Source organism: Dendrobates tinctorius, unplaced genomic scaffold (assembly GCF_039654945.1).
Source record: "Dendrobates tinctorius isolate UK_male_01 unplaced genomic scaffold, ASM3965494v1 ptg000028l, whole genome shotgun sequence".
In the NCBI taxonomy this organism is placed as follows: Eukaryota; Metazoa; Chordata; class Amphibia; order Anura; family Dendrobatidae; genus Dendrobates; species Dendrobates tinctorius.
Window position 1 is genome coordinate 95,515,917 of NW_027361696.1, and position 17,462 is coordinate 95,533,378.

Below are 17,462 nucleotides of genomic sequence, written 5' to 3' on the forward strand. Positions count from 1 at the left end.
TTTGTGTTTGCCTGCCATTGTCTTCAATGGGGTTCGACGGTGTTCGTCGAACGTTCGACGAACATTCAATGAACTTGCCTCCTGTTCGACGAACCGAACCGATCTCGAACACTAGTGGGGTGGCTCAACACTACTCCTGATATATAGACATACATTTTTAATGTTTAAACTATGCTATTTATACCTGGTATCTGGTGATACTGTACCCTTTCTGCCAGAAAGTCTTCCTCCACCCACCACTCTAAGTGCATCATTGACACCTGGAACATTGTCCCACATGTGTGATTATTTCTTTCGGATCTTCTTTTTATATTGTGGTGTGATCCATCCTGAGTGTTTGAGAGTCTGTGGGTTACTCCTGCAATTTATATGTAGATTTAAAAATTACCCCAACACTGTATACAGCTCTACGCTTGTGATACATTACCCATTTATTGTTTTTTATATTCTGGTCTAATCCAAACTGACCAAGTGAGAGCCTGTTTCTGACTCTGGAAATAAATACTGAGATTGACAATGACCCCTACATTGTATACAGCTGTACGCTTCAGATCCATTACCGTTTTACGGCTTTTTATATTGTGTTGTAATCCATACTGAGCCTGAGAGTGTCTGTGTCTGCCTCCTGAAATATATACGGAGATTTAGAATGTTTAAACTATACTCTATATACCTGCTATCTGATGATACTGTACCCTTTTTCTACTTTTTATATTCTTGTCTAATCCATACTGAGCCTGTGAGCATCTCTGTGTGACTCATGAAATATATACAGAGATTTACAATTATCCTTTGACTGTATACAGCTGTACGCTTCTGATACAGTACCTTATATCTGATGTTATTTGGGGTACATTTTCTCCAAAATTTGGAAGTATGGTGGAAGAGGCCACGGACGTGGGCGTCGGGGGGGCCAGCTGGTACTGAGGGTGGTGGTGCATCTGCCGGTAGTGGCAAAAGCACAATAGCAGCTAAGGCAGGAGGTGTTGAGCCTGCGTCATGGTCTGGCTCCGGAAGGCCTGGAAGGCTATCTTTTCTGGGAGTAGGTTAAACTCTTTTAAAGCCGGAGCATCAGGAACTGGTTTTGGCTTACATTGCCGAAACAGACTCCAGCTAATATGCCCTCCTCTTCTGAAGTTTCAAAAAATGCAAGCACTGAGTCGTCAAGTGCTGGCTCCTGTCAGGAAGAACCCCTTTCCTTGTGTCCTTTACCCCCACCAAAAGTGAATGATACAGCAGGCCACACTTCACATTAGTCCATGCAGCTCTTTCTCACATACCATGCCTGGGTTATAAAGTCAAATCGTGAATTCCCCAGTCCAAGATGAATCTGACATGGAGTGTGGGTCACCAGCCAGGGCAGTGGGGTTAATCGGTACCGGGCCGGTGTCTCAGAGGGATGTGTCACGGTGGTGGTGACCCAGTCCGTGGCCCTAGGCGTCCATGCAAAGGGGTGAATAACGTTTATAGGTGAATGATACGTGACGCCACCTGTGGTTTCTGATCAGATTGACCAGTGCTGCAGTGTTGCTTCTCTGGGACAGATGTTGTGGTGCAGCTAAGATGTAGAAGCCCTGCACAGGTAGAGCCGTAGTCGCAGGGCAGAAGAAAGAGTTGGTAGATGGTGTGCAGTGCAGGATGTAGCAGAGCCGTGTGCCAGGCGCAGGAGAAAGATGACAGACACAGTCGTGCAGTTCCTTTACCTGTACTTGGTAAATGCCATCCAGGACCCAGAGTACAGGTGGAGAAGGAGTTGGTCAGCCTGGAAGCAAATTAGGTATACTCTCTCTGCAGATAGGTAGTGTGGCCTCCGTTCTAGCGCTTATCTGAGGTACTCGCAGTACTGAGTTCACTGAAGTTCCCCCTGTTGACTCTCTTTTGGAACTTTCTCGTATGGCAGGCACCTGTAGCATTTTCCTTCTGGCTCACACAAGTCGCTGCTGGGGCCTCCGAGCCTTAGTTGGGAACAGAGCATTTACAGCTGCTACTTCCTCCGGTTTCTGCTGCAGGACCGTCAGTGTCACTACAAACTCGGAGACCGGAATCCGGACCATGCGCTCCAGCTAGGAGTGAGCCTTACCTCTGCTCTTCCTCCAGCTCCCCTTCTCACGTCCACACACTTCCCCTACCTTCACAGACTGCCCAAACTTCCCTCCTCCCAACCACAGAGAGCAGCTCCTCAGCAGTCAGGTTCAGAGCTCTCCCTGCTGGCCTGGAGTGGGAACTGTGTTGTGTGTTGGTTTAACTGCTACAGAGATCCTTCGTTGCTCCCAAGCATGACATCACACTCCCTAGGAGGAAGGTAATGCCACTGTGGCGACCGTACTCCTGGGGGCGCCACAAGTGCGCTGATGCCCAGCCACTGCTAGATGATTCTGCTGGTACATTGACCCAGACCACTACATTCCCCTCGCACTCTACACAGCCAGAATCTGACCCTGATCAAACTCCCCTTCCCACATACTATACCACCTTACACGGTGACAAAGAGGAAGGTGCAGATGAAAGTGCAGGTTCCTTGAGCAGGTGGGGGGGCATACTCATGGGCGATGGCACTGGCACAGGGCCCCTCATAGTACGCAAAAGTGTCTCTGCCGGTGGGAGGGGAGGGCCACCCCCACCCGCCGTCAGACACACCGACGTACTATGAGGGGCCCTGTGCCAGAGCCGTCGCCAACGAGTGGGCCCCCCTTGCTTGCTCAGGATCACAGCACTTGCAGAGTTGAAATACTTACCTCTCCCCGCTCCACCGCCGTGACGTCTTCCGCGTTTCCTGACAGTGACATTCTGGTCAGAGAGTGCGATGACATCACGTCTGTACGCCCTCTGCCTAAACAGTCCAAGTGCAGAGAGATGGAAGATGAGGACGATGAGGAATCCAGAGTACAGGGATTCCCTAGCAAGGAGACTTATTTAATTGTTTTAAAGGTTGGGAGCAATTTTTAGGGAGCACTATACTCTGGAGAATGATATATGGGGCCCACCATACACTGGAGCATTCCAAAGGTGGACATCAGACACTGGAGCGGCATTTACAGGGCCAATTATACATTGGAGCATTAGAAATGGGGCCCATTATATATGGAGCATTATTTGGGCCCATAAGACAGTGGAGCTTCATCCATGGGGACCAACATATACAGTAGCATTATGTGGAGCTCATCATATACTGTATCGAACATTATATGGGACCAATGATTCTGTATGGAGAAATATATGGGCCTCATTACTCTGTGTGGCGCACTATGCGGTGGCCATAACACTGTATGGAGTAATATACTGTCCGTTTTTGGAGCTATTGGAGAATTTAAAATGGATATCAGTCATGTGATGTAAGAAGTGAAGTATTTTTCATTGTACCATACCGCTATTTCTCTGCGGTATCAGAGGATCATGAATTGTGGCATGTGTTAAAGGAGCTCAGTGCCACTCTTTGGCCCTGGGCCCACGAAAATCTGGAGCCAGCCCTACCCCCCCACAACTTTAGCCAAATAACCCCCATTTTTCAATGCCTAACTATTATTATAAAGTAAATTAAGGTTGACAAGCTTAAGTAATAAGAATTGATGTTTTGGGCATTAAAATGGGCGCTGTAGGTGTGTTTCCTGTCCTCCACTCACTGCTGACTTTTCTTCCCCATTGACTTGCATTGGGTTTCGTGTTTGAGTCGGCCTTCGACTTTTCACGATAATCGGCCGATTGCGTTGGACCCAACTTTTGCGAAAGTCGGGTTTCATTACTTCCAACTCGACCCGAAAAAATGCAAAGTCCCTCATCTCTAGTGATGACACAGCATTTAATTATACAACATGTCTAATTTCAGTAGCCCAGAAGACATAGGCTATTGTCTGAATGTTGACTATTAAATTTGTGTTTTTCTTCAGTGGGTCAAGAACCATAGATTGTTGTGATATGCATCTTAAAGTTAACTTTTGAAATTGATGAATGACTGCTGTTTACCTGTTATATCAGCTCCTACAGTTTAATATGTTGATAACCCATAGTACCAGGCTATGTAGCTTGTTGACCTGCAAAATAGTGAAGGACGAACTATTTAGATTGATTAAATACTTAAACAATAAGAGTTAAACTCATCCCACCTCCCCCCTGACCTGTGAATGATGACCTGAACCATAGATGTGGAAAAAGGCATGTTGATCCTTCTGCAAAAAGAAAAAGGAGAGTCTCTACAGAACAACAGCCAAGACACCATTGCACCATCAAGGAGAACACAGATTTGGCATTCTACAGTATGGCATCTTAAGAGACCTCGGCCCTAGCTGAAGGAATACAGATCTGCTTCATTGACTATCGCTGAACCCATGGAAGCATTTGGGGAAGCCGGGATTGTGACTCTCCGGTCATTTGGCCCCATTGATCTGTTTGGAGAAGCCAGGATTGGGGCACACCGGTCACCAGGTCACGTACCTCAATGAACTGTCAGCTTCCTAAGCTCGTCATTACCTCCTCTCTGTGGGTGCTCGCCAAAATGCAGGGTGCTAATTGGCCCTGGAAGACCCAAAATCGCCGCTGTGCTAATCCCGGTGAGCCAGTGGAAGGGTGAGACTCTGTAATTTGCACCACCTTGTGTACTTTCTGGGATGGTACTATATGTTATTGTCTGTTGATGGTTCAATTAAGTGTTGCCAGACTGTTTTACTCTCCCCCTGTGCTGTCTGAGTAGTATTCTACCCACAGAAAAGGAGAGTGGATGTTCATTGAGATGAAAGAATAAAAAATTCACAGCACCTCATAGCAATAAGGGGTTAACTTTACCCACAATAGAGGCGCACATCAATTCCGGAGAGTCCTTCCTGGAAAACATCCAGACATTCAAATAGCAAATGAAGACAATGCCTCATAAGTTGGTGAAAAATTTCCAGTTCCTTTACTCTGCCCTCTGTGGCGATGTTTCGATCTATGTGCTTGAAAAAGATCATGTAGATTGAAACGTCGCCACAGAGGGTAGAATAAAGGAACTGCAAATTTTTCACCAACTTATGAGGCGCTGTCTTCATTTTCTATTTGAATGTTCAGTGAGATGAGTCCTGGTCTATGTGATGTTGGGCCAGAAAGACAAGAGAACCCATTGAACCTTGTGTCACCACAAGAGGGCAGCAGACCCAGGAGAAGGGAGCAGAAAATATAATACCTGGGTCAAGTGTGTAACAGAGACCTTGTTAGAATCTTTGGGGCTCCTCAGATTGCATATTGAAGAAAGAAAAAAATATTTGATTGTTCATATTTTTAAATAATTCATAATTTTAAAGGCTATTTATTAAGGGTTATATTTTAGATTATATTTATCATTATTTTCCAGAAAATGCATTTAGGACCTTTATTATATAATTTCGCCTATGGTTATTTATCAGGCATTCCATGGCTGATATTGTGTGGGTCTGAGATTTATTGTCAATTAGCCTATGCCTGACAGGATCTTTCCTGAAAGAACCAGTGAGGCTAACAGCTGATTGGTAGAGCCCCATAAGTGATCCTTATATAAGGCATAAAAAACAACTCTAGATGTTAAGATGGAGGGAGTTCTATTTATTGACTTTGGCTGGAATAAAGGATGTGTCACCTCAAGATAAATTAATAAAGCAGGCAGGTGCTCTGTGTATGTGACTTACTGTGCACAAATAGAGTACAATATATACAAGTAGCAATATGCGATAATTCTCAAAGAAAAGTCAATGGAAAACATAAAAATATACACGTGATACAGAGAAATGGGTCCTGTTGTGTACCTGGTTCGTTCAAAATCCAGTTCTGTGAGATTCCTGGGTCGTCTTGCACACACTGATATTTTGGGATCTAGCCACAGATTTTCAGTGTTGTTAAGATCAGGGTACTGTGAGGGCCATTGTAAAACCTTCAGGTTGCACCTTTTGAAGTAGTCTGTTGGGGAATTTGACGTGTTTAGGATCATTATCCATTTATAGAAGCCATCCTCTTTTCAACTGCAGCTTTTTTACAGATGGTGTTATTTTTGCATCAAGAATTTGTTGAAATTTCACTGGATCCATTCTTCCCTGTCCCATGAAATGTTCCCCTTGCCATTGGCTGCAACATAACCCCAAAGCATGATTGATCAACCCCTATGCTTAAAGGGAATCTGTCACCCCATTTTTGGCCTATAAGATGCGGCCACAGCCATCAGGGACTTATCTATAGCATTTTGTAATGCTCTAGATAAGCCCCCGATGTAACCTGAAGGATAAGAAAAAAGAGATATATTATACTCACTGGGGGGCGTGGTCCGGTGCGGTGGGTGTCTCGGTCCGGTCCGGCGCCTCCCATCTTCTAGCTATGGCGTCCTCCTTCTTACTTCTGCTGCAGCTCCTGCGCAGGCGTACTTTATCTGCCCTATTGAGAGCAGAGTAAAGTACTTCAGTGCGCAGGCGCCAGGAAAGGTCAAAGAGGTCCGACGCCTGCGCACTGCAGTACTTTACTCTGCCCTCAATAGGGGAAAAGTACGCCTACACAGGAGCCACGGCAGAAGTATGAAGGAGGACGCCATCGCTAGAAGATGGGAGGTGCCGTACTGGACCGCGACACCCATCGGACCAGACCGGACCCCGGGGTGAGTATAATATAACTCGTTTTTCTTATCTTTCAGGTTACATCAGGGGCTAATCTACAGAATTACCGAATGCTGTAGATAAGCCCCTGATGGCAGTGCCAGCTTCTTATAGGCCAAAAATGGGGTGACAGATTCCCTTTAATGGTTGGCGAGATGTTCTTTTCCTGAAATTCTTTGCCATTTTTTCTCCATGCATACCTTTGATAATTGTGGCCCAAAAGTTCTATTTTAACTTCCTCAGTCCACAGGACTTGTTTCCAAAAGGCATCAGGCTTGTTTATATGTTCTTATGCATGCTTCTGATGCCAAATTTTATTTTGAGGACGCAGGAGAGGTTTTGCTGCATTTTTTCAGCACGGAAATGGGACAAAAACGCTATGGAATCCTTATGCAAGCAAATTCAATGACGATACTGAAGTGTTGTGCACATGATCAGTAATTTTCCCTGAGTATTTGCAGTGTGTTTTTTGGTGCAGCATGTCAATTCTTTGTGTGTTTCTGCAGTGTTTTTCACCCATTAATTTCAATTGAGTCAGTCAAATCTGCAGCAAAAGCTCAGGTGTAAAAATGTTTGCGGATTTGCTGAGTTTTTGTTTGCGCCTTACCGGCTTCCTATGGTGTTTCCCACACTGTCATCTGTGTGACAGCGTTTGAAATGCCAGCATGGTGGTTCTTATCGGCGGTAATGCTACCGTTGGTAAAGCTGTCAGAGCCTTGCGGGTTCATGCTGTCAGATGTCAGCATGACCCTGCGCTGTGACTGTGACCCGCAGCGGTGACCTGTGGTAAAAAGCTTACCACAGGTCAGCAGGTGTGGGCTGATAAGACTACTGCTCTCATCGGGCTACATCTGCTGCCACTGATAACAGTGATGGCAGGAGCCACTGATGGGAGACATAGTCTCATCAAGCGGTGCCAGAGCTCACAGTTAAAAAATAAAATAATTACATACATGTTCAAATAAATATAAAACAATCCTTTATACTCACCTCACACCAAATCCCTGATCCCCTGTTCTCCTGGAAAAAAAATGTAAAATAATAAACCAACAAATACTTACCTGTCTGTCGTAGTCTACATAATCCTGAGTGTCCCACAGTAATCTCACGTGTAGAACAGTCACATCGTGAGACTGCGCAAAACAAAAAAACTTTTTTTTTAATTATCTTCATTTGGCTAAAAAAGCCATCATTACTGTAAAATGCATACAAAAAATGCAAACAAAAAATCAGCAAAAACACGAGTTCTTAGCGCGGCACTTTTTTTGCTAAGTGATGCATAGACCGTGCAGAAATTTCTGCATGCAAATACTCAATGTGCACACATAGCCTTAATTTCCATGTATTTTGTCTTTGGTCAGGATCGGTTTCTATTTTGGAAGTAATATTATTATATTAATCAGTGATATTTTGCCAATTAATGGTCTACTCCCAAAATCACAAACATTTTCCATAGCCTACATTTTATTTCCAATGACATCTGTAAACTATTCTACAATAAAATAAACAAGAAGCATTGTGCCGTAATTGACAAGGTTATTTCTTCACAAACGCAATTTTATTTGTGCGAGTGCATGTTAGTTCTCTCCTTACATCCTCCAGAAAAGGATAGAGAAACATTGCATGCTGACTGGTACCCTCTAAGACAAAACTACTCCCATACGAATATATGACATCAGTTTTGTGATCAGATGTTTTGACACTGAACAACACAAGGGGGATTCCTTATGAGGGGAATTTATGAAGGCAGTTTTGCTTGCGGTTGTGTTGGTCGTTATTTGTGCCAAATTGATCAGTGTTGCTTAATGCTTCAAATATTTGTCACATCTTTAGATATAACACTTTTATCTACCGCTGTTATTTCACATCGTAGTCCACCCCCTATTGGGTTAAATTGCTACATTTTTGCAACGTCAAAAAAAAAATAAAATAAAAAAAACAGCAAGAGTGGTGTAAAATAGCAAAAAAAAGGTTGCATGTTTTTGCACAAAGACAGCACTTGACAAAAACTTGCTACTTTTTTGAAAAAAAATAAAAGTATAATCATTCCCTACAAATGTATTATCTAAAATATTGGTTAAAGGGAACGTGTCACATCAAGAAACATTATTCACATGCAACTATAGGGGCAATACGGAGGTAAATCCCTATGTACTGGAGCAGTGGCTACAGGGAAAAAATTTAGGTTTATTCACCTTGAAGCCGCTGACTTCCACTTACAGGGGCGGCACAGGAAGCAGTTACAGCCGCCACTTACTACACAGTGAGTGCTGCTTAAAATCCCTCTCCGACACTGTAATCCACACATCCACACGCACGGGGCACATACATGCTGTAGAGCAATATATTCATAAACCCCTCAGGAAGCACACTTGAAACTTGCACTGGGGTCTGTGGGCCACATTGAGACAGATTGAGTATGGTTTACCAGTTGTATAAGTGAATATGCTTTGGTGCAGTCCATGAATTATTTTATTCAGTTTTGGTAAAAGGAGGAATAGTTAGTATTAGAACCTTTACTTATGCACACTAATCTTCGTCTATATTACTATAATGCTATACTTACAGGTATTTTTGTATTTCATATTACTATTTTTGCATACTTTTACCTTTATCTGACTGCAACGTTTGATTATTTTTTCTTGCCCCTTTATACAATGTCCCTATTTGTGTCCATTTCTATTTGAGCCCTGATTTTTTTTCTTGTATTGATGCAGTTACATAATTTTTGTCATTAAAAAAAAAAGTGACATATTTTTTACCCAAGCATTTTAAGTAAAAATTTGTAATAGTCATGCTTTGGTTTTAATTTTTTTTTTTTTATAGATATTGATATTAATTTTCATGAGGCCCATGATCCCCTAATACTATTTTCCATTTTCTATGTTCGGATATTCATCTTACTAACTGTATGATTTCATCCAGGATCATTCTGGGGTTTCAGAGAAAAATGCACATTAAAAGCCATCAGGGACCAAACCCCATGGCAGACTAAATGGACAGGCAGGGGCACAGCAGTGGCTTCTACTGCTCCCCTGGACTGACAGGTTTATCTCTATGCAAGGCAGACAGGGTGAAACCTCTGGGCTCCCGCCTATCCGACCAGTCTTCTATGAGGCTCTGTTCCCGGCAGCTTTTAAAGTATGTTTTTCTTTGAAACACTGCAGTGTTACTGGCTGGAATCATGCAGCCCGTATCTAATACATGCCTCTTGCCTGTGGATTATACAGCAGGAGTCAGTCGTCAGTCTCTCTTTAACTTTTGCTCATAATAGATACCGTAAATTCAACTACTAATTTTACCTTCATTTTTGTTTTCCTTTCCAGAATTTACCTTCAATGTACCGAGTCCTGCAATTACGAGACTTACAAAGTATTAACAGATAAACTGAATACATGTTTTAATTTCTCATTAAGAACTTGCTAAAAAGATCCCTAAGTCTTGAAATGGCCAACTCTCAAGTGAAATGTTTGGAAGATGAGCTGGAATTTGTAGACATTTCTGACACAAGTCCTGAATTTTATTATTCGGAAAAACAACGAAATGCCTTGGAAATACTTTTATCCACCGGGGAAGCGGCTTTCTACAATTATCTTAAAAATGAAGGAGCTCGACAATTTGTATCCCGAGAGGAAGTTATTTCTCTAGGAAGCTCAGCGGTTGATTCTCAACTAGGAAAACTGGAATATGGGGACGATTCAGAACTAGATGATGATTTAAGTGTGAGCTACTGGCCGGGAAACTCGGATGTACCAACTCCAATGCTGGACCTTGGGTGGCCAGAAGGAGAAACATGGAAAGGAATTACTCGAGCAGAAGTTTACACACATCCTCCTACCAATAATGCTGCTCACATTAAAGTGGTGATTAGGAGAACGATTCAAAATTCTGCCAAGGTATGTGCACAGGGATCATCATAAGGCTTTGCCCTTGTTCACAATTTCTGTGATTGCATCGGTCTATTTTCTTCCATTTCTATCCTTTCTTAATACTAAACAGACAACAATTGTCTGATCGGAGGGAAAAGCACTTTATCTTTTTATGGTGATCTTCCTTGACTGTAACATGATATATGAATAGACAAACATATGTCCTAATACAGAACTCAGGCCACAGAGTTCATTGTTTATTTTCCTCATTTTTTTACTTCCTGTTCCTGTCAAAGCAGTTTGAGGCGGTTCTGTTACAAAACTCATTGTTCTAAACTCTTGGTAACATTTCAGCACCATGTGTAAAAATGTAATTCTTTTACACTTAAAAATACAAGTAGGCATGTACTGCGATGATGATGATCACGGCACAAGGCTACATGTGTTTTTAAATTGTGAATCAAAAAAGAAATTCAATTTTTCTAACAGATGCTCACATTTATTTTTTTTTGGTTAATGAAAAGTAATTCATGATCCAGGAGCTTCTGTGCAAATGAGATCCAGATCCTCCAATACAGAAGCTTCTAGCCTGGTGAGATATAGCCCCTTCTTTTTCTTCTATGTTCTGAACTGGAATTAAAGGGATTCTGCCAGTAGGATCAGCCCTCTCAAACAATCTATATGAGCATGTAGGTCATAGGAAGTTGAATAAAATGATACCTTAATGTAAATGAGCTGTTAAGAGCTATGGGCAGGACACTATTCTGCATGAGAATCTGCTCAGAGCTCATTTTCAATGAATGGGGCGTTATCAGTGAGAGACATGTAATGACTGACAGTCTGCTCTCATATTCACACACAGCTCTGCAGCAAAAAGAAAGATTATTTAATACTACAGAGGGATTTGGAGAAGCTGGAGACCTGAGCGGGAGTATCGTAACAAATGATTAAAGTGGATAAATGAGAGTTTATATAGTAGGAAATCAAGCTGACCCATACAATTATGTATTAAATCACACTGAAAAAAAATTGTGATATTGGCGGACAGCAATCTCAATTCTTGGTATAAGGGAAGGGCAGCTGTTATCAAAGCAAACAAAATTGTGGAATACATCAAAAGCGGCATAGATGCACATGCAAGAACAAAGACTCTCCTGTCTATAATTCCTTATATCTTAGTAGTTTCCCTATGAGAATTGCAGACCCATGTATTTTAAATAGATTAGCTTGTAAAATAGTTCCCTGGCCTATTTTGCTTATCTCTTCTTCACATACCGTGCCATAGGAATCCTATTGGTTAGTGTCACTTACACACAATTGACTATACAGGATTGAGTAAATGGAAGAATGAACAACTGTGTAACCCTCTTTATCAAGTCACTTTACCCCATAAATACATTGCTTCATATAGTATAGTTACCAACTAACTGTCCCGGATTTCACTGAGCACCTCAGCTGAAGGGGCGTAAATGTAAAACTACATCCAAAATTGGGCATTTTGTTGTGGGCTGAGGCTTATTGGGTTGTAAGGAGACTTGATCAGGACTTAGGAATTATGGTAAATATGCCCAGAGGTCTCACCTGACAAACAACTTCCCACTAAATTCCAGAAGTTTTTTCTTCTAGCCTAAGCCCAAATCTTCAGAGCTCCAACTCAATCAACAAGTCCCCTCTCTTAAAATTCTTGCCTTATCCCACAAAGGCTCTGTCCTCAAAAGCCGTAATCTTACAGTGGGTACGGAAAGTATTCAGACCCCTTTAAATTTTTCACTCTTTGTTTCATTGCAGCCATTTGGTAAATACAAAAATATATTTTTTTCTCATTAATGTACACTCTGCACCCCATCTTGACTGAAAAAAACAGAAATGTAGAAATTTTTGCAAATTTATTAAAAACTAAAAACAAAAATAACATGGTCATAAGTATTCAGACCCTTTGCTCAGTTTTGAGTAGAAGCACCCTTTTGAGCAAGTACAGCCATTATTCTTCTTGAGAATGATACAAGAAGGTTTTCATACCTGTATTTGGGGATCCTCTGCCATTCTTCCTTGGAGATCCTCTCCAGTTCCGTCAGGTTGGATGGTGAACGTTGGTGGACAGCCATTTTCAGGTCTCTCCAGAGATGCAGTGGATACTGTGTACGGTGGCACAAGTGCCCGATTTTCATGCACAACTAAGATATTTTGCAGCTCTATATGCTCAGCTTCCAATACAGATCTCCGCTATATTATAAAGCACATCAGGTCTCGCATCAGAGATATTCTCGTACCTTGCATACTGAGTGTAACACGTAACTAAAGGTCACAACAGACCAAAACGTTTTTTCATGTGCTACAATAAAATAGTTTTTTCACGCATCTAAGTTGAGTGCTAGGTTTATACTTAATTTGCACTGAGGAGAAGCTTCCATTGGGCCACTCTGCCATAAAGGCCCAACTTGTGGAGGGCTGCAGTGATAATTGACTTTGTGGAACTTTCTCCCATCTCCCTACTGCATATCTGAAGCTCAGCCACAGTGATCTTGGGGTTCTTCTTTACCTCTCTCACCAACGCTCTTCCCTCACGATTGCTCAGTTGGGCTGGATGGCCAGGTCTAGGAAGACTTCTGGTGGTCCCAAACGTCTTCAATTTAAGGATTATGGAGACCACTGTGCTCTTAAGAACCTTGAGTACTTCAGAAATTCTTTTGTAATCTTGGCAAGATCTGTGCCTTGCCACAATTCTGTCTCTGAGCTCCTTGGTAATTTCCTTTGACCTCATGATTCTCATTTGGTCTGACATGCACTGTGAGCTCTGAGGTCTTATACAGACAGGTGTGTGCCTTTACAAATCAAGTCCTATCAGTTTAATTAAACACAGCTGGACTGTAATGAAGGAGTAGAACCATCTCAAGGAGGACCACAAGGAAATGGACAGCATGTGACTTAAATATGAGTGTCTGAGCAAAGAGTCTGAATACTTATGACCATGTGATATTTTGGGTTTTACTTTTTTAATATATTTGCAAAAATGTCTACATTTCTCCTTTTTTTCAGTCAAGATGGGATGCAGAGTGTACACTAATGAGGAAAAAGAATGCACTTTTTTGAATTTATCAAATGGCTACAACAAACAAAGAGTGAAAATTTTTTAGGTTGTCTGAATAATTTCCGTACCCACTGTATTTGCACAGAACCTGCAATTCAGAGGCCCCTTTCCATTTTATCAAGGCCTCTCCAACCCAGAGCCACACCAGTTATTTCAGAGACAACTTTGTTGATGGACCACAAAACTGAACTACCCAGTGCACACCAGGGGTCAGCTATAGTCTCAGCATCATTCACCCGTCCCTGGTTCCCTCCAGGCTGATAATATCTCTGCAACCAAGTTCTCTACCATACCCTTCTACACCTGCTGCTTTGTCCCATTCATGTATGATTTCCCATATTTTGTAGGCACAATGATTTACTTATGTTCCTTGTAAATTGACTATAACTTTATAATGAAATTAAAAAAGTAGCATTGGCTAAACTTGCACAGGCAGAGTATATGAAAGAAGAAAGAACAATGTAAACAAGGAAAAGGCCTCAGTCCTAGCTATTGTGATCCAAATAAATCCCAATAAAATCACCATAAAAACCATACACAATCCCACGAATTATATAATTCCACTGATGTCAGAGCAGTCTGTTCTCATTCTGTTCTCATTCTTGATTATGCGTATCACAGGACACTCAAAGATAATTTAAAGAATGCCATTTAGCTACTGCTCCTTTCCATATGACCTTTCAGTGTCTCAATCTATCAGGAGGCCACGTGTAAGAGTGTGCCTGTCTAAAAGAAGAATATTCAGAATTGAGAGTCCTCAGTGGTTGATATCTTTTAATGGCTAACTGAAAAGATGGTGACACATTGCAAGCTTTCGAGACTACTCAGGTCTCTTCATCAGGCTAGATTAAAGGTACTGTCGCACTTAGCGATGCACCAGCGATCCCGACCAGCGATATTACGCGGTCAGGATCGCTGGTGCATCGCTAAGTGGTCGCTAGTGAGCTGCCACACAGGCAGATCTCACCAGCGACATAGCAGCGGTCGGGGGTCGTTACTTACCTGTTAGACGAGGCGATCCTAACGTCCTCCCGCCCGCGTCCACGCGTCGCTTGTCAGCGCCACAGGAAGCCCAGCAGGAAGCTGACGACGAGAAACTGCCCAGGCCGTTCTCGCGCAATCAGCGATAATCAGCGGGGAGCCGGTCGGAGGTAAGTATCACACATAGCGATATCGCTAGCAATATCGCTGCTACGTCACAAAACCAGTGACGTTAATATATCCGTTTTTGTGAAGACACGTTTATTCCATCCAAATCTGTCCACTTTCGGGGAAACAACAAGCCGTGGTTTACAAATAAAGTCAGGTTGATCCGTAAGAGAAAAGAGGAGGCTTATAAAGCAGGCGATATTACTGAATTCAAGAAACTTAGGAACTCGCTATCTAAAGAGATCAAGTTAGCCAAACACGAGTATGCAAAGATTCTGGAGGAAAGGTTCTCATCAAAAGATACTAGATCTGCATGGAGAGGATTAAGAGAGGTCACCAATTATAAAAGCCACCCCACTATAGTGAACCCCAGCAGAAGTCTGGCAGCAGAGTTAAATGAATTCTACTGCAGATTTGAGGCAAGCTCTGCACACAGTGGCTATTCATCTCTAAGCTCCTCAGTCTGTTCATATAAAGATCATTCATTGTGCAACACCCAAGTAGTGATCTCCGAGGCAGAGGTGATACGCATCCTGAAGGGACTTAAGGTCAAAAAGGCACCTGGCCCTGATGGTGTATCTCCAATGTGTCTGAAAGTATGTGCTACCCAGCTTGCCCCTATACTGACAAATATATACAATGTGTCACTGAAAGAGTGCGTTGTACCTCAGTGTTGGAAAAATTCCACAATTATCCCTGTCCCCAAGAAAGTGGGATCCTCTGAGTTGAACGACTATAGACCAGTAGCACTCACATCTGTAGCTATGAAAGTCTTCGAAAGAATTATGATGTCCCACCTGATAAAATTCACGCAGAAGCTATGGGACCCGCTTCAGTTTGCCTATAAGGAGAATCGTTCGGCAAACGACACTGTCAATCTGGCACTGAAGTACATTTTGGATCATACAGATGAGCGGCACTCATATGTCCGGATTCTTTTCATGGACTTTAGCTCAGCGTTCAATACCATTGATCCGAATTTACTTCATAAGAAAATGGTAGCTCTTGGAGTCCCTCTCAACTTATGCTTGTGGATTTATAACTTCCTGACAGCCAGGATACAGAGTGTAAAAGTTGGACCATTCACTTCGGACACCTTGGTCACAAACATCAGGGCACCTCAGGGGTGTGTTTTGTCCCCGTTACTGTTTTCTCTCTATACGAATGATTGCATCTCTTCAGCAGACTCAGTAAAAATCTTGAAATTTGCCGATGATATGACACTGATTGGTCTCATCAGGGGAAATGCTGAAGACTTGTATCGGAGTGAGGTGGAAAGAATATGTGACTGGTGTAAAGCCAATAATCTTGTACTCAACACTAAAAAAACTGCTGAGATGGTTGTGGATTTTAGGAAAGATCAACATGAGATACTTCCAATCTACATCCATGACGAAGTGGTTCTTAGGGTCACAGAGACCAAATTCCTTGGTGTTATCATCTCTCATGATCTTAAATGGGGGAAAAACGTGGATGCTGTTATAAGAAAAGCACAACAGAGGATGTTCTTCCTGCGTCAGCTGAAAAGATATGGTTTGTCTAAGAATCTGCTGATCTTATTCTTTAATGCTGTCATCAGATCTGTGATTTGTTCCTCTCTGATAGTCTGGTATGGGGGAGCCACTGCGCATGACAAACTCCGCTTACAAAGGACTTTCAGAACAGCAGAGAGAATTATAGGCTCCCCCCTTCCTAAAATCCAGGATCTTTATGATAAGAGTATTCGATCCCACGCATTGAAAATTTCATCCGATCCCTCTCACCCGGGACACTCCTCATTCCAACTACTCCCTTCAGGACGTCGCTTCAGAGTCCCCAAATGCAGTACCAACCGCCATATGAACAGCTTCTATCCACTCTCTGTTCAACAATTAAATCGTCATGTGTAGACTATATACTGTATCTGTCTTGTTAGATGTTACTTGTTGTATCTGTTGTTATATATTATGTTGCCTCTTTGCCACAAAGAATTCCTTGTATATATGTAATATGTACTTGGCGATAATAAATTTGATTGATTGATTGATTGGTTATAGCGATATTGCTAGCGATATCGCTTAGTGTGACAGGCCCTTAACACATCTTTACTATCTTTTCAGTTAGCCATTAAAAGGTATCAACCACTGAGGACTCTCAATTCTAAATATTCTTCTATCTACTGGCTAACACGGTACAAAGATATACATCTTTCCTGTCTAAAAGAGTAAAGATGTAAACCTATTTCCAGTGGAAATTTACCCTGGGAAAATGTGGGTCAACTTTCACCCAAACAAATTATGTTAAAGTGGGCAGAAACCTAGCAACAACAGCTGACCATTGTTTTTATTCAAAATGATTCTTAAAGTTGCAACTTTTATGCCACTTTTTTGTTTGTGTTTTCTTCGATTTATATAACCAAAAGCACAATAGAATGCATAAAGCACAAATCCACAGCAGTTTTAGGCTGGTTCCACACATTCTTGAAACATGGAGCAATCTGCATAGGAAGCTTCGGCTTAACTCACGGGTCTACCGACCTGAGTTAAGGGCTTTACATACGAAGAGGTACAGAAACAAAGTGGGAATCATCTTCTGGAGGGAGGGGAGCTTGTAGTACGGGCTTCCATAGATGATTGTTCTCAGAACCATTCTGAGTCAGCCTACCAGCCAGAAATGGTTATTATGCTAGAGCCTACAAAGCAGGTGCCATGAGTAAAACCCACGTTTATAAATGTTTCTTTTGTTTTAACCCCTTAGTGACGGGGCCAATTTTTTAAATTCTGAGCAATGCCACTT

At 42.2% G+C, this 17,462-nt stretch overlaps 1 protein-coding gene across 2 annotated transcripts in view; it reads left to right on the forward strand.

Annotated features, from left to right (window-relative positions):
• Window positions 1-17,462, forward strand: part of FAM83E (family with sequence similarity 83 member E) — a 177,169-nt gene that overhangs the window by 41,612 nt on the left and 118,095 nt on the right. For both annotated transcript variants that reach the window (XM_073571183.1, XM_073571184.1), the window contains one exon: window positions 9,908-10,477. In XM_073571183.1, coding sequence (XP_073427284.1) covers window positions 10,028-10,477 — 450 coding nt within the window. In that variant the 5' untranslated portion in view covers window positions 9,908-10,027. The remainder of the gene's footprint in view (window positions 1-9,907; window positions 10,478-17,462) is intronic.